This window comes from Podarcis cretensis (assembly GCF_951804945.1).
Source record: "Podarcis cretensis genome assembly, chromosome: 11".
In the NCBI taxonomy this organism is placed as follows: Eukaryota; Metazoa; Chordata; class Lepidosauria; order Squamata; family Lacertidae; genus Podarcis; species Podarcis cretensis.
This window is the reverse complement of record NC_137180.1, coordinates 63,808,538-63,826,668: the sequence shown is the minus strand read 5'-3', so window position 1 is coordinate 63,826,668 and position 18,131 is coordinate 63,808,538. Positions and strand designations below refer to the sequence as shown.

The 18,131-nt window shown below is 46.1% G+C and overlaps 1 protein-coding gene across 1 annotated transcript in view; it reads right to left on the bottom strand.

The window, feature by feature from the left end:
- DNAI1 (dynein axonemal intermediate chain 1) overlaps positions 1-18,131 on the bottom strand; it is a 169,637-nt gene that overhangs the window by 34,939 nt on the left and 116,567 nt on the right. The window contains exon 19 of the mRNA XM_079994837.1: positions 9,281-9,466. Coding sequence (XP_079850963.1) covers positions 9,281-9,466 — 186 coding nt within the window. The remainder of the gene's footprint in view (positions 1-9,280; positions 9,467-18,131) is intronic.

Sequence of the window (18,131 nt, the reverse complement as noted above, 5' to 3'; positions counted from 1 at the left end):
GGGGAAGGTGGGCACCCATACTGCCAACTTGTCAATCACTTTCTCTGACTCCCCCCTTTTTTTTAGGGGGAGGAGTCAAGGGTCCAGGGCATAACCAGCCCAGCTCAGGAGATCTTCCACGCAAATGGAGCCATTCACCCTGTTCTCTCTCATTTGTGCTGGGAACTTTTCTTTGGCTGCAAAGATCAAGCAAACCCTTTGAGCTCAACTGGATTTTCAACCCAAAGAGAGAATATGCAAAGAATGAAAAGGGAAACTCTCCAGGAAGTGGCAGAGCAGCCTGACTTTGCCTCTCCAGATTTGGGGGGGGGGGAGAGAGAAACCCGTCTGCAGCAGTGAACTGGCCACCAAAGGCTAGACACATTAGGCTGCATTCACACAGCCCCATTGCAACCTAGGTCCAGCTGCCCTATGGCCTGCTTCAGCCTCTCATCCCAGGCTCACATGGCCTCCGGGATTGCTTCATTAGTTCTTGGGTTAAAACGAACCTTTTCTATGACCCTCCCCTTCCACATCTGCCAGGCACAATTGACAAGGAAGATATAACCACAGGAAACAAATTGCAGAACTGTTTTCACAGGCAAGTCTCATGGGGAAAGCCCTGCGGGGTTGAAGAGAACATGGATGGTTGCAGAATTATCATCTGGTCCGTTAATATTCCCTGGGTTTTCCATCCATTAGGGAAATCCAGTATCGAGGCTCGAAGCCTTAACCACCTGCTCTGTATTCTAAAAGCAAGTTCCATGGATATTCATCACACTGCAAGATGGCCTCCTGCTGGTTGCAACGCCTTATCAGAGACACCAGTTCTGCTAGTGTTTGCTCTGAGGAAAATACTCAGAAGTACAGCTCGCCTGAGGTGACACAGACAGACAGAAAGACAGACATGCCTGGCATCTGCTCCAACAACAGCCACATTGGTCAGAAAGCACTCACACTAGACAGCAAGAACTTCAGAGAAATAACACTGTAAGCGTATTACAGTGGTACCTCGGGTTAAGAACTTAATTCGTTCTGGAGGTCTATTCTTAACCTGAAACTATTCTTAACCTGAGGTACCACTTTAGCTAATGGGGCCTCCCACTGCTGCCACCGCACGATTTCTGTTCTCACCCTGCAGCAAAGTTCTTAACCTGAGGTACTATTTCTGGGTTAACGGAGTCTGTAACCTGAAGCATCTGTAACCCGAGGTATCACTGTGCTGCCATTAAAAGGTAAAGGTAAAGGACCCCTGACAGTTAAGTCCAGTTGCGAATGACTCTGGGGTTGCGGCGCTCATCTCACTAAGCCACTTCTGGCTAAGCCACTTCTGGCGAAACCACAGCAGCACACGGAAATACCTTCCCACTGGAGTGGTACCTATTTATCTACTTGCACTTTGATGTGCTTTCGAACTGCTAGGTTGGCAGGAGCAGGGACTCAGCAACGGGAGCTCACCCTGTCGCAGGGATTTGAACCACTGACCTTCTGATCAGCAAGCCCTAGGCTCAGTGGTTTAGTGCACAGCACCGCCCGCATCCCTTATTACTGCCATTAAACATATGCTTTAAGGCTGGGGTGGACTTGAATGTCTACCCCTCCACCACTGAAGTTTCCCCACTGCACCCAACCAGCCTGTGGTTATCATAAGAACAGAGGAAGAGCCTGCTGGATGAGGCCAATGGCCCATCTAGTCCAGCATCCTGTTCTCCCAGTGGCTAACCAGACGCCTGTAAAAAGGTCTATAAAAAAGCACTCAAAAACACAAGAGCACTCTCTCTCCCTGAGTTTTCCAGCAATTGGTATTCAGAAGTACCGTTGCTTTCAGCTTTGGAGATTGACCATCGCCATCGACTATCATCTCCTCCATTAATTTGTTCAACCCTCTTTTAAAGCCTCCCTCTTGTGGGAGGGAGTTCCATAGTTTAGCTACGTGTTGCGCGAAGGAGTTTCTTCAGTGGCGTTTACGTCATCACAGTGGATGGGGTTATAAACCTCCGGCGTTGCTCCTGGCACGAAAGCGCAGGCAAGAGTTAACAGGCAGCGATTCTCAAAGGATTCCCAGCCAGAGCAGCCGTGTCTGTGGCTTTTGTTGCCATGTTGTTGTTGCCGTTTAGTCGTTTAGTCGTGTCCGATTCTTCATGATCCCATGGACCAGAGCACACCAGGCACTCCTGTCTTCCACTGCCTCCCGCATGCCATGTTAAACCTGTTGAAACTATCAAATGCTCGGTCTTTTTGCTGAACGAAGAGGATGCGATGGGAGGGGGTGGCAGAGCTGCCCAGAAACAGAGGCTGTTGTTTCGTTTTCGTTTTTGTATTTTTATTAAAGATTTTCTTGATTTACAAAAGTATGTGTAATGTCTCGCTCTTGTATTTTTTCCATGCAACATTTTTACAAATCAGTTTCATTTGTTGAGACATTAGGAAGAAAAGGGGGAGAGGGGTGGAGATGGGGGGGTCGGGTGGCAATGTTCCTATTTTGCTTAATGCATGTAAGGTTTGCTGTGAGTGTCGCCTGTGCAGTTTCTCATTTGTGTTTCTTTGGTGGCGAGAGAGGTTGAGGTTAGCCTAGGATGTGGCTGTTCATTTGTGGTTGGCTGTGGTGGTCTTTGTTTTCATGTGTGAGTGGGGTGGGTAGGTGTTTTGGATCATGTTAGCCATATTGATTTGTATGCTGTTGGTGGATTTTTGTCATTGTCTTGTTGGGCTGTGTATGTGATAAAGGGGAGCCATACTGGGGTGAAGGAGTCAAGGACCCGCCACCCGCAATAAGACACAAAGACACATTATTTTAGGTTAATGGGCAAAATTAGGCCACAACTTTTATTGGTTACAGCATGTGAGTAGTATTGGCTTAGGCATTGGATGAAACAGCAATACCAGACTCCACAGGAGTCATTTCAGGGTTAACAACCAATGGGAGGGGCTTGTTGATGCAAATACAGCTGGAAGCTCCCCCATGACATCACTGGGGGTCGTGCCATGGCCCTAGCCACCAGCAGGACATCAGACAGGATCCATGACCACAGGATTTCTTTAATGGAATATCCAAAAGAGGAGGGGTAGATAATGGCCCATACCCAATCCTCCAACACAGCACACATATTCCAATGCCTAACCGCCACCCGAGCCAAAGGGCTCGCCGCCAGTACCCTCACTGCTGCAACCAATTCCTAATACTTCTGATGATGTCTGCCAACCACACATCATTCCCTTGATCAGAAAGATGGACACTATCCTCACAAAAAAGAACCACATTGCTGAAACAGATGTCAGGGTGTGCGATCACGTGGCCATTCATATATAGCAGCTTGCGGACCACCACACCATTCAAAAGTTTCCTGGATTTGTCAATAGCAGGAACAGGCTGGGAGCTGAGCGCTGCTGCGGCTGTTTAAATGCGGCCAACCCCGCCCACCAGCCGGCCCTATTAGTTGGCCGGAAGGCTTGGCTGCGGCAGCTGAAGCAATCAGGAGCAGGGAGCTGTACACGCCTCCCTGCCCCCCCCCCCCCCGCGGGAAGCTGCTCCCGCTCACAACCCCTCCTCTCTGGGAGGAAGAGAAGCCTTCAGAAACAACAGACGTGGCCCTCACGGTGTTTGATCTGGGCAAAAATCCCCACGGGTCTCCCGTCCACCTGCCTGGCAGAAGGCAGGGGGCAGCTGCGAGTCCGTCCTGAGCATTGCTGTCAACTTACAGATTTGAAAATAAGGGACCAGCAGCCTCGGAAATAAGGGATCAGCAGCCAAAATAAGGGTTTTTCCAAGCACAGGTATGTTCAACCTTTGAGCCCCTCCAAGCCAAAGGCAGAAAACCCAGCCAGAGGCCAAACGATGCCTCAAGCGGTGGTTCCCACAGCGCAGCAACCCGGCAAAGGGGATGCAGCAAGGAAAACCACCGTCACCTCTCCGCTGGGAAGCGCTGAGCAAAGGCGAGTCCCCCAGGCAACGCGGCCGATTTGATCGGCACAAGGCATGGAAGCTCCACCCCCCATTCATTCTTAGACTCCTTATTTGGGTGAGCAACACAGTTGGAGCCTCCCTCCTTCCTGGCCGGCGGGGAGGAGGGAGGGGAGCTGCTTCCTTTGAAACCCGGGAAATTTAAGGGACATCATCAATAAGGGACAGCAACGGGACATGGCGCTGGGATAAGGGACTGTCCTGCCAAATAAGGGACGGTTGACAGCTATGGTCCTGAGGCGGGCAGGATAGGATTCATGTCCCATCTGAGAGAAGTTCCCTAAAGAACCGAACTTCCCGTCTGGCGCTGAAGGAGACAAAGACTAGGAAAGTCCCACACAAGGAACCTCTTTGGAAAAAGCTCACCATTTCGCTAAATCCCTTTTACCAAGCATGAGGTGAGTTTCTGCGTAATGCAGTGGTTCAAAATGCCATGGCGCCGTGGGTGGTAAGGCCATTCATCCCCAGAGAACGTCTCTGGCAGAGAGCGTGAGCTTCCTTTGTAATTACAGATTCCCTCCCATTCATTAAGGGATCAGTCAGACAAGGTCCACGCACAAGCCCACCCCATAGATTAGCCTGTAGATCAGAATTGCTGCTTCCCCTGCGGGAAACACTGAAATTCCCCAGCAAACGCCCCTTTAAGTGTAACAGGCGAGCGAGACCAGAGACAAACTGCGAAGTGAATTTTGTCTCCCTCCAGCTGTCTGTCTCTCCAGCTTGAGCTGCCCTTGCTAGCGATGCACAATGTCACGTTTATCCTCACCATTGGAGGCAATCGAGAAATAAGAGAAAGGGTCTATAAAAAGCACTCTAGCTATTAATACCTGTATGCAAGGGAGAAAAGCAGGAGTGAAACAAGAACAGGGAGGGATGATTCCTGGCCGTGCTGAGCTTAATTTGTTAGGGTTTCTAGCTGCTGGATGCCAGACAGTTCCTAAAAAGCGCCAGGACCCAGATTTGTCTTAATATCAAACAGTGGCAGATATTGCATGGTTTCTGCACCTGCAAGATGGCTGGTTCGTCTTGCTCAGTGCCTCTCCACTGATGAACCAGCCCATCCCTGTGGTCTTCATCAGAGGCCCCTCCCTGTGCGCCCCTCCTGAGGAAGGTGCAGAGGGTGGCCACACGAGAACAGGTGTGATGGCCTGGGATTCAGATTCAGAGGCTGAACCTGAGGAATCCCAGCCTGCACAGGAGTCCCTGCCTCCAGAACCAGCTGAGCCAGGGCTGGGTCCTCACCTGTGCTGGATCCTCAGGAGCAGACACCAGCTGAATCTGCTCTGGCTCCGGAGGTGATGGAGGACCCATTGCCTGCAGGTGCTCCACTCTCAGCCCCGTCAGAGGAAGGTGAGGTTGCCTCTGGGTCCGGTAACCCTCCAGCCTCTCCTGAGCTGCAGAGACTCAGGGCAGAGATGCGGAGGGAACTAAGTTCCCGCAGGAGGAGGGCTCACCTCCAGGCCAGGAGAGGTGAGTCACCCAAGGATTGGGGCCGCCCTGTGCCTCGGGGCAGATAAAAGCCGACCAGCCCCAGTCCCAAGTTGTGGGAGCAACATTGTGGGTTGCTAGTTCCTGACTGAACCCTGTCCTGCTCTTCTGCCAGAGGTCTTGACCCCACCCGACTCCCTGCCTTGGACCCCGCTTCAGCCTTGACGGACAGCCTCCATACTGCACCATTGACTTCGGACTGGACTTGGTTAGCCCCCGGGACCAGCACAACAGGCCTTTTCAGTGGTGGCTCCCCATCTGTGGAATTCCTTCCCCAAAGAGACAGGCCTGGTGCCCTCCTTGCCAGTCTTTGGGGTTTTTCTTTCCTTTGGGAATTGCCTTGCCTCCCTCCAATGGTGGTGCTCATCTTTTAGTGGGGTGGGTAGGACTTGGCCATATTAACAGACCCTCCAATTGTCCCTACTTTCCAGGGATGTCCTTGATGTAGAGAAGCTGCCTGGTTTCTGATTGGATGTCCCTATTTTAATTGGAGAAATGTTGGAGGGTATGGAGTTATCTGGCCCTCGAGCTGTTGAAAGGCAAACCTGTATCGGGAAGTTTTTTTAAATGTTTAATGTTTTATTATGTTTTTATATATCGTATTTTTTGCTCCATAAGACGCATTTTTTTCTCCTAAAAAGTAAGGGGAAATGTCTGTGCATCTTATGGAGCGAATGTGTGGTCCCTGGAGCCGAATTACCCAGGAGCGAAAAGTAGATCATGCTTTTTTTTTTTTAGAAAGAGGGAAGTGGGTGTTGAAAGGAAGCAGCTGATCGGCAAGCGATCGGGAGGGAGATAAGGGAGGCTAGCGATAAAGGAGGCTGCCTGGAAGGGGAGAGGTAAAAGCCCATGGATCCTCAGGATTTTTGCATTGGGTCACCCCAAATTCACCATCAGAACACATAGCATGTCCATAGCTACAGCCTACACACAAAAAAAAATCACACATCCACTGTTTCATGGGGCCGCAATGGTGCAAAAACATGGTTACAAAGCACGGATCCACATGGATTCTCAGGATTTTTGCATTGGGCTACCGCAAACTCACCGTCAAATCACATATCATGTCTGTGGTCACAGCATGAACCACAAAAATCATACATCCACTGTTTCGTTCAGAATATTTTTTTGTTGTTTTCCTCCTCTAAAAACTAGGTGTGTCTTATTGTCAGGTGTGTCTTATGGAGTGAAAGATACGGTATGTTGGAAGCTGCCCAGAGCGACTGGAGCAACCCAGTAAGATGCGTAGGGCATAAATAGTAAAATTATCATTATGGAATGAGACATCCCTATTTTCATCGGAGAAATATTGGAGGGTATGTATTAACATGTTACCGAATGACTATTTTGTATTGTTAATTATTTTAATTTATTTCTAGTTTTAAATTGTTTTTATTTGTTGTTTTTTATCTTGTCGAGTTGCTTTGAGGTTTTTTTTTTTTGCTTTTTGACTGATAAATACTATTACCCACCCCCTTTCATTGTTTTAGGCCTCATCCGGACTTCCTTTTGCGCTGCGTTTCCACAAGTCCAAACTTTAAAACTCCACGTCAGAGTGATTTTATTTTTGTCTCAGCACATTCCTTGGGAAAGCCCACATTTTACCACTGAAATGGAACAAACAGCAACAGGATTTTCTGCAGGTTGCTGATGCAGAGGTAAATTGCAGATTTCAGTGGGGAAAGCTTTGGGACAAAAACAAATGGAGAAACACTCAGATACAAAGCTTTAAAGCGCAGATCTGTACTTTGAAGGTGCAGCAAAAAAGTAAGTCAGGATAAGGCTGTCAGGATATATATGTCGTATTTGTTGTTTTCGTAAACAGCTCAGAGGCTGTTTCAGTATTAAGTGGTTTGCAAATATATGCAAGAAATCCTGGCCATCCTCTCTGCTGCTTTTAGACCTGACCCGGACACCTTCCAAGCACCATACCAAAAAATTTGATTGCACAGTGGTGGGACCACAAGGACCAACTCTGCTGCTGAAACTTGAAGCAGCTCTCACTTAAAACATAAAATCATTAAGAATTTACAATGAGCAACAACAGCCAGTGTTTTGAAGGTGGGGCTTACGGCAGAAGCCCCATTTGCGTCCTGATGCATTATTTAGTCCAAGCTACTTTTGAGTCCCTGCGAGGAAAAGCAAAACAAACAAAATTTGGAAAAAGAGAGGTCGCTGCCAGCCTGTTGCATTCCCATGTTTTCTGTACTCCTGCCTTTTCAAAGACCTCATTTGTGGTCACTTCTTTTCGGTAAGCCTAAAACCCTGCTGACGTCAGGCAGGCAAGTAGGCGCCTGCGCTGTACCCTTTTCGACACCTGCTAAAAACATTTCTGTTCAGACAAGCCTCCCCAGATATGGAGAACGCTGATGAGTTTTATAACCTGTTTTTAGCTTATCACTGATTTTAATTGCTTTACAGTTTTAAGTAGATTTGTATTGCTTAATTGATATTAATTGTTCTATTCATTTTGTAAACCACTTTGAGGTTTCAGAGGATAATTGTGCTTCAGTTTGAGCATTGGTTCGAAAAGTGCCAACTGGGTACTTTCTTCTTCTTGTTGTTGTTGTAATAATAATAACAACAACAACAACAACAACAACAACAACAACAACAACAACAACAATTTTATTATTTATACCCCGTCCATCTGGATGGGTTTCCCCAGCCACACTGGGCGGCTTCCAACAAAATATTAAAAATACATTAAAACATCAGTCATTAAAAACTTCCCTAAACAGGGCTGCCTTCAGATGTCTTCTAAAAGCCAGATAGTTTTTTTTTCCTTTGACATTTGATGGGAGGGCGTTCCACAGGGCGGGTGCCACCACCAAGAAGGCCCTCTCCTTGTAACCTCACTTATCACAGGGAGGGAACCGCCAGACGGCCATTAGCGCTGGACCTCAGTGTGCAAATGGAATTTCTTCCCTGTCTACAGCCGCCCCCAAGCTTGGTGGTATGTATTATGTATATAATAAAGGTCTTATGTATATAATAAAGTCTTATGTATATAATAAAGGTCTTATGTCTTATGTATATAATAAAGGTTCATAAATGTAGCAAGCAAACACATACATAAATATATAAACCACATGTCTGAAGCAGCACAGGTGAGCAGCCATGAAGCCATTTTGACTCCCAAACTGACCAGGTGTTTTCTCTGCAAAATCAAATGGAAAATCCTCCCCATTGTCTTTTCCTTCACAATTCCTGTCTTAAGGATATGTCTGTGTATGGATAGGGTGAGCCTGTGACCTGGCTCAGGAACTAAGTATTTATCATTACAAAAGACTGGCCAGGCTCCCCAGGGATCCAGTCAAGTAAGCATTAACAGGTAACCTGCCAGACAGGGGGTAAACAAGGCACTCAGATTGCTGGCAAACAACCCACTCAGATTTCTGCTGTAGACCACCCCCTTCTGTGATGTAGGTATGATGTTTCTGGGGGTGGTCTTGGACTCCAGGGCGGGCAACTTAAAATATCTATATAAGGGCGGGCACACCTGGGTTCTGGGTCCTCCTCCTTTCCTGCGTGTGAGGGGAGCACCCTGTTGCAACAGTTCAATAAAGATCAGGCTTATGAGCTGCTTTGCTTCTCAATGTTCTCCTAGCAATGGAGAATCTGCAAAGGACTCTAGAAGGGCTCTTGTGTCCTCCATAAGGGAATAAGGACAGATTTTCATTTATTACCGTGGCTAGTTTGGCTCTTGGGTTCCATACTAGCAGCTACAACATGCCAATGTGAAAACCTACGGGGGGGGGGAGGAGGTATTTTAAACCACATCCTGTGGAGCAGATCACCTGCTTCAGCCTGCAGATGCTCCCTCTCTGGTCCAGCCTTAAACTGCCTTACCTTTGGCATTTTGCGGAGGTTTGGCGACAGCTTCAGGCAGGTGACATGGCCACGGTCATCCCCGATGATGATGATGGGGTAGATGGCGTTGAACTGAACATGAGTGATCTTGTTTCTCTTCTTGGCCACCACCGGCTGGTTGCAGATGGGCTCATATTTGTTTACACTCAGGTCAAAGACGTGGGCCTGGCGGGAGACATAGGCGACGGCTGAACAACGTTCCTTTTCTATTTGTATTTTTTATTTATACTTTTCAAGTTTATACAATTCACTAATTTTTACAATCATTTTGACATTTCAGAACTTGACTTCCTTCCCCCTCTTTCGGCGGTTCCTTAAATTTATTTTTCATATCTTCTGCATATCCAAATTAACTTAATTTGCTAATTTATTCATCTTCTTTAAATATATACTCTTATGAAACTGCAGGTTATTACAACAATCCTGCCAATGTGTTTTCCCCCCAATTTTTAAAAATTGATTTTAACATATAAAACATACAAAAGAAAGAACATTACAATACTAAAAGGAAAAAAAAGAAGGCAGAAGACGCCAAGCCACTGCTTCCCTCCCGAGCCGGGCGAGCATGAAACCTGGGAAATTTAAGGGACATCATCAATCCAGGACAGCAGTGGGACATGGCGCTGGGATAAGGGACTTTCCCGCCAAATAAGGGACGGTTGACAGCTATGCTCGTAGTTAAACTGGTCCCAAGTCGTTAAGGGCCTTATATACTAATAGATATACTAATTGTAACACCTTGAACCCGGCCACTCTCCCCCCCCCCCCAATATTTCATATCTCTTCAAAGGCCAAGGATGTTCTCTTTCCAGTGTGCATTTATCCTTTGAAACAGGAAGTGCATTAAAGAGGAGCGAACAACAATACCCAACATGGAAGAATGGCAAATCCTAATGGTAGAATATCTGCCGCTAGCGAAAGCAACAGGAAGAGTAAGAGGCCAACCAAAACAAAAAGTCTACAAGGATTGGGGAATCTTTAAAGAATCTTTAGAAAACTATGGAATAAAAGGAAACATCTTGGCAGAATTAGACTGATTCCTGTATTGCATAAATATAAGTTCGTAGGGAAGTAAAAAGAAATTATATAAGAAATATGTAGCTGTGCGGTACAAAGTAATGGATAGATAAAGTACAGTGAGATTAATTGGAAGTCAGTTTTAAATATCGTCTCTGTAAGTTTTATAATTGTGTTCCGTATCAGGAGTATATATGATGATATTATAATAATCTTCTTGTATCTTATAGTGTGGTGGTTTGTTTGATTTTCTGTTATTTGTTTGTTTGTTTGTTTGTTTGTACGTCTGTTTTCTCATAAATGTATTTATTTTAAATTAATAAAGATATATTTAAAAAGAAAGGAAACCCTCACAAAAGGAAATTAGCCCAGGGCAGCAAAATGTTTGTCAGCTTTCCCAGACAGAAAGAAGCAACGCAGCCCGTCAGAAAATAAATTCTAATAAATAAATAAATAAATAAATAAAGGGGAGCGAACAGGACCAATCTGTCACGACCACTTTAGCTGAGACGCCTGTGTTGCGTCGCAGGGGGTTGGAATAGATGACCTTCAGGGTCTCTTCCAACTCTGCAGTTCTGCGCTCCTCCTCCTGCTGGCAGCTGCCGCATTTGCACGGGAACAAGGACCCTGAGGCTGGCACCAATACAGTTCCAAGGCGGGTGGAAGCACATCATTCAGAAGCACCATTAGCATCACCAACTCTTAACTGCCCAAGCTAATGTCTAAAATAATCAGGCAATCAGCTCTTAAGTGGAGGGATTCCTGCGCTGGCTGAGAAATGCAGAAAGCACACACACAGAGACACACACACAGACTTGCTGCCTCCACAGCGCTCTGCTTTTCAGGGCCTTGATGATACAATCAAGAGGGCCAGGGAGGAAATTAATGGAGAACGAAGTCAAGGGGTGGGAGATAAGGGATGGTACGATAAGGTTAAGATTAATAAGGTCTTTAAGAACCATATTGTCAGGAAAGCAGTTTTTAAAGTCTGGACAAAATACAAAGACTTATTGGAAAATAAAACTCCGAGGTGGCTTTCACCTCTGGAAGCTAAGGCCCGAAAAAGACTCAATATGGAGGCCAACTGGCCAAAATATTGGGAAATATTAGAAAAAGATGGAGACAATTGGAAATTGCAGAGTTTGGAGAAAATGAAGGATAAAGTGCGAGACTGGTTACATTACGCTCAGATTAAAGAAGTTTTTAAAAATGACAAAAAGCTAGGGTTCCAGGTGGAGAAATCGAAGTTGGAAACAGAATTGTTAGAGCCAAAAACTAAGGTTTTATCAAGAATGTATAACTTGCTGCTGAAATGGAATACACAAGACGAAATGGTTAAATCGGTTATGATAAAGTGGGCTCAGGATATTGGGCATAATATTATGTTTGAGGACTGGGAAAGGTTGTGGACCACTGGGCTGAACTTCACTGCATGTAATGCTTTGAAGGAAAATGTAATGAAAATGATATATAGATGGTACATGACCCCAGTTAAACTTGCCAAAATATACCATTTGTCTGATAATAAATGTTGGAAATGTAAAGAACATGAAGGAACATTCTTTCACCTCTGGTGGACTTGCCCTAGAGTGAAGGCCTTCTGGGAAATGATTTATAATGAGTTGAAAAAGGTATTTAAGTATACCTTTACTAAGAAACCAGAGGCCTTCCTTCTGGGCATTGTCGGCCAGAAGGTGTTAAAGAAGGACCGAACATTTTTTATGTATGCAACAACAGCAGCAAGGATACTCATTGCCAAGAGCTGGAAAACTCAAGATCTACCCACACTGGAAGAATGGCAGATGCAGCTGATGGACTATATGCAACTGGCCGAGATGACTGGCAGAATCCGAGACCTGGGAGAAGAGAGGGTTGAAGAAGACTGGAAGAAATTCAAGATTTATCTACAAAAGTATTGTAATTTGGTTGAATGCTAAGAAGGATGCTAGATCATAAATAATCGCCTACCACTGAATTAGATTGAATTTGACGATAAGCGAGATTGAGGGAAACATAAAATTTGTGGAGAATAGATTAAACTAACTGAACAAAATTTAAGAATATAAACAAGATGATAAATTGCTGGAAAAAATTTATAACGATGTAAGTGGGAGTGGGAGATGCGAGGGAGTCCAAAGAAGTTCTGAAAAATGTGTTATGATTCATGTTACATTGTTTATTATTTTTGCATTTTGTATTCTAAAAAAATCTTAATAAATATTTATAAAAAAAAAAAAGAGAAGCAAGCTGAGCTAATGGATTTAAACAGGGGGGGACGGGACGCGGAGGGGGGGGGACACTGAACATGATGGAACCTGCCTCCCTCAGCTTCAGAGCCAGAATGTGGGCACTTTGTGTGTGTTATGCACTGAATTGAATAGGATTCAGAATGCAGCAGTCTGGTTGGTCCACAGGAGCCACCCAAGTGGAAGGGAATCCGCAACCTGATTGGCCTATATTAAGGGGCTTGTAAAATGCCCCCCGAAGTATGGAAGTACTGAAAGGTACCATTCCCAAGAGATATTTCTGCATGTTGCAAAATCATTCCAAGGGCACAACACTTTTGGTCCAATTCAGGTCCTAGGAAGTTTCCCTGATTTGGGTCCTATTCAGAGGGATCCCTTGGGGCAGCGGGGTGTGTGGGGTGTGTGTGTGTCAAGAAGTCATGGTTCATTCTAGCCAGTCATGCAATTGATGGCTATCGGTTATGTACTGGGTTGAATAGGATTCAGAATGCAGCAGTCTGATTGGCCCTAGAACAATAGGATCCAGAATGGAGCAGTCTGATTGGCCCTAGAACAATAGGATCCAGAATGCAGCAGTCTGATTGGTCCTAGAACAATAGGATCCAGAATGCAGCAGTCTGATTGGCCCACAGGAACCACCCTATCCAGCTCCAGGTGGAAGGGAATCCGCAACCTAATTGGCCTACAGGAGAATCCCGGAATTAGCCAATCACGTGGGGCCCATTGTGTAAATAATGCATATAAAGCAGACATTCTGGGGGAACTTCCATTCCTCCTCACCACTGTGAGCTGAAGAAAGAGCATGAAATCCACTCTCTACTCCGAGTATATTTCAGTGTGTGTCTTGAAATCAGCAGTGAGCAGACGTGCCAAGGAAATTCAAGAACATCTTTATGTACGTAACAATGGCGGGAAGAGTCTTAATAGCACAAGGATGGAAGAACGAAGATATCCTGACCAAAGAACTATGGCAAGAGAAACTGATGGGCTATGCGGAATTGGCGAAGTTGACACATAAAACTATGCGATATGGACAACTGCGACTTTAAAGAAGAATGGGAACCTTTCGCAAAGTACTTAAAGAAACTACAAAATGAATTGGACTCCTTGGCAGGTTTTGAATTAACACTCACAAACTTTTTATTGATAGATAAATTAAGGATCTTTACAATTTTATAATATGCAGAGAATAACATGTGTGGAAAAACCAGAGAAATGAGTGAAGTCCGGGGGGCGGGGTTCTTTCTTGGGGAGGGGAGAGGAAAATGGGGAGAAAGAATGAGGATGATGTGTTTTTGATGAATTGTTATGTTGAAATTCCTAATAAAAAATATTCCAAAAAAGATAGAAAAAGAAATCAGCAGTGAGGGGCAGATGGGGCTCTTCAGCCTGGGAAGGGCAGCCCATCTGGGAGAAGGAAACCCTGATCCTCAAGCTCCGCTGCCTTATGAGACATCTTCGGGAGACGAAAAGGCTAGGGAGAAAACCCTACACAAATCTGGAGTGAGTTGCTTAAGGTGGTTGGATGGTGCCTTGTATGCCTTCTCCTGCAGCCAAGCTGGTGCCAAACGTCTTGCTCTGCTTTCCTTGGGACCACAGCAGAAAGGCTGAAAGGGAGGGAGCAGTGGCGTAGCGTGGGGGGTGCAGGGGGGGCCGGGCACACCGGGCGCAACATCTGGGGGTTAGGGTTAGGGGCGCAAATCCACGGGTTAGGGGGCGCAAATTACTTGCCTTGCCCCGGGTACTGACAACCCACGCTACGCCACTGGGAGGGAGTCTTGTCATCTGGGCTGCCCAGGACCTTCATGCACACTGCCCAGGTTTGTGTCCCAGGGAAGTCAGTTCAGTGCTGCTCGTGCAGAGGTTGGACCGAAGGTCACCCCATTATCCCTCGAGGCAGACAGATGCCAACACATGCCCCAGCCATAACTATCAATGTGGGGGAGGACTGAAGCCATAGTCTTGCTTTTCCTCTATCCCAGGAGGTGTGATGTCTGCTTGCTAAGATAGAATAAGGATAATAATAATAATAATAATAATAATAATAATTCACAAATGCATGGGTGCGGCCTAGGACCCACGTACCTATGAGACCGCCTCTCCTGGTATGCCCCGCGGAGGACCTTAAGGTCTACAAATAACAACACTCTGGTGGTCCCGAGCCTCAAGGTGGTTTGATTGGTCTCAACTAGGGCCAGGGCCTTTTCAGCATTGGCCCCGACGTGGTAGAACACTCTGTCACAAGAGACCAGGGCCCTGCGGGACTTGACATCTTTCCGCAGGGCCTGCAAGACAGAGCTGTTCTGCTTGGCCTTTGGTTTGGAGTCAGTCTGACCCTTATGTTTCCCTCCCCTTATGGCCTTGATTTATCAGCTACTTTAAAATGAGGCTGAATTTTAAATTGCATTTTAACCTGTATTTTAAATTGGGGTTGCTGTTTTTCCTCTCTCTTTCCCCCCTATTATGTTTTTACTGTGATTTTATTGGTGTTAGCTGCCCTAAGTCCGGCTCTGGCCGGGGAGGGCAGGGTATAAATAAAATTTATTATTATTATTATTATTATTAATGGGAAAGGTCTTTCCAGGGTTCTTAGACATTGGAGTGGCATGGATCCTCCACGTGCAGGAGCAGACTACCTCTGTCTGACTGGGTCCTGGGGAAGAAACTAGGAGGGAGGGCATTTGCCTCCTTCTTCCCCGGCAGCATTTCTGTCTTGTTCTGACCTTCTCTATTCTGGCTCCACTTGGCACATTTCTGCAGCAGTCCAGGGAGGTCCCCGGTCGCTGTTATGAAGAAAGAGCCATCTGTAGGATGTTGTTTTGAAGTGCACAGGCAGGCGCTGACAAATGCAAATTGCTTTGGATGCTGGCTCCAGGCTTTCCAAAACACGACAGCCACACGCAGGCAGGAGGCACCAGGGACGGAGGCTGAGAAGCTCGCAAGCGAGCAGAAGGTCAGAGATAATCAAGTCCCTGAACTTTCCAGCCACAAACTCTGGGTTCCGTGAACTCCCAAAGACAAAAGCTTATTATTTGTTTATTGACTCGGCTACAGAAAAGAATTACATTTCTCTATTCTTTTTTTCCTGGCAGAAGGCAGAGAAAACACTGAAAGAGAGTTCGGAAATGCACTTATTGGCGCTCCTGAAATAAACCTGTGTGATTGGCCTAAGTGTCGAAGCAGGAGTCAGGAGCAGGTTGGCATAACTCACAAGGTGTCAGCATAGCTGTCAACTTTTCCCTTTTCTTGCGAGGAATATGGGAATTTCCCTTAAAAAATGGAAAAGGTGACAGCTATGGGCGTCAGTGAAATTAACTCTTTATTCAAAGAAACGAAAACTGCTCAGGCCTAGTGAGCAAATCTTTCCTTGGATAATTTGAGAAGTGGAGACAGCAATGGCTTTAAAACTTAGCTGTGATTTCTGCATTGCATGGGTTGGACTAGATGACCCCTGGGAGCCATTTCAATTCAACAATTCTCTGATTCCTCTTAATTCTCTGTTTTGTGGGCGGGGAGAGAGATTTGTTCTGTTTTCATCTGGTTTCCAAGAAATGTTACTGAAGGTTATTGTTCATGTTTTTATTCTGTTTATATGGAAACAGCTTTCTCCAGACTTTCTTGGGCTCCATGATCACTGCAGATGGTGACAGCAGCCACGAAATCAAAAGACGGCTGCTTCTTGGGAGAAAAGCAATGACAAACCTAGACAGCATCTTAAAAAGCAGAGACATCACCTTGCCGACAAAGGTCCGTATAGTTAAAGCTCTGGTTTTCCCAGTAGTGATGTATGGAAGTGAGAGCTGGACCATAAAGAAGGCTGATCACCAAAGAATGGATGCTTTTGAATTATGTTGCTGGAGGAGACTCTTGAGAGTCCCATGGACTGCAAGAAGATCAAACCTCTCCATTCTGAAGGAAATCAGCCCTGAGTGCTCACTGGAAGGACAGATCCTGAAGCTGAGGCTCCAATACTTTGGCCACCTCATGAGAAGAGAAGACTCCCTGGAAAAGACCCTGATGTTGGGAAAGATGGAGGGCACAAGGAGAAGGGGACGACAGAGGACAAGATGGTTGGACAGTGTTCTCGAAGCTACAAACATGAGTCTGACCAAACTGCGGGAGGCAGTGGAAGACAGGAGTGCCTGGCGTGCTCTGGTCCAGGGGGTCACAAAGAGGTGGACACGACTAAACGACAACATGTAAACAGCTCAGAGATTTCATTCCACTCGGTGGTATTAAGATAATTATAAACACATTTCTGCGCCACCAGAAAAGTCCACCATTAAGTGATTAAAAAGTTGTACCTTCCTTTATGTTGGATAATAAGTTCCTGTAATTTTAAAATTTATGGGGTTTAATAGATTTTTATAGTTCACGTGCCACCTTATCATGATTTTGCAGTGTTTTTCTCAAGTTAGTCAAGAATGAGGTTTTTATTTCAACAATCTGAGGTGTTTAATTATGTTGTGCATGTGCTTCCAATTAATCGGTCTTAAACCACCTCAGCCTTGATATGGCATGAAGCTGGCCTGGACGTCTTATCGGCGAGCGAATGAAAGGCCAGTCTGTGTCACCAGATCTCCTCTAATCAGTGCAAGAATCCAGGATGAGTCAGAAATAAAGGCAGTAGCTACAAAGCAAAAGATCCGGTAACCTGGCAACATCAGATGGAATCAATACGGCAAAGAAAGGTGAGGGATGATTAAATACCAACATGGCCTTTATGTCCTGACGTGCATCTTCCTGACATGCAGCTTCCGCTGGCCTCGTGGCGGATCCTTTCGCCTCCCTCTGCTGAGGCAGAGCTCAGCGTGCCCTGACACAAACATGCCAGGGTTTTAAGCTGGCAGGTCCTTTGGGGAGAGGGGGCGATAAATTTAGCAACAGGCTTGGGGTGTCGCTCTCGGGCGTGCAAGAGCATCTGTGGCTGTAAGGAGGACAGAACCAGCAAAGGATGCTCCTGTCCCACTCCAGAGACCACATTCCCAGCAACATGCCATTATTTATTATTATTATTATTATTATTATTAATAATAATACCCCACCCATCTGGCTAGGTTTCCTCAGCCACTCTAGGCGGCTACCAACAGAACACTAAAAACAGAATAAAAAGCAAACATTAAAAGCTTCCCTAAACAGGGCTGCCTTCAGATGTTTTCTAAAAGTCTGGTAGTTGTTGTTCTCTGGTGGGAGGACGTTCCACAGGGTGGGTGCCACTACCGAGAAGGCCCTCTGCCTGGTTCCCTCTAGCTTTGCTTCTCGCAGCGAGGGAACTGCCAGAAGGCCCTTGGCACTGGACCTCAGTGTCTGGGCTGAAGGATGGGGGTGGAGACGCTCCTTCAGGTATACTGGACCAAGGCCGTTTAGGACTTTAAGGGTCAGAACCATCACTTTGAATTGTGCTTGGAAACATACCGGGAGCCATTGTAGGTCTTTCAGGACTGGTGATTACAGTACTTACTTCGCATTACTTCCGAGTTTCGCCGCTCACACATGCGCAGACGCTCAAAACGATGTCATGTGCATGTGCGGAAGTGGCTAAACATGACCCACGTATGTGCAGATGC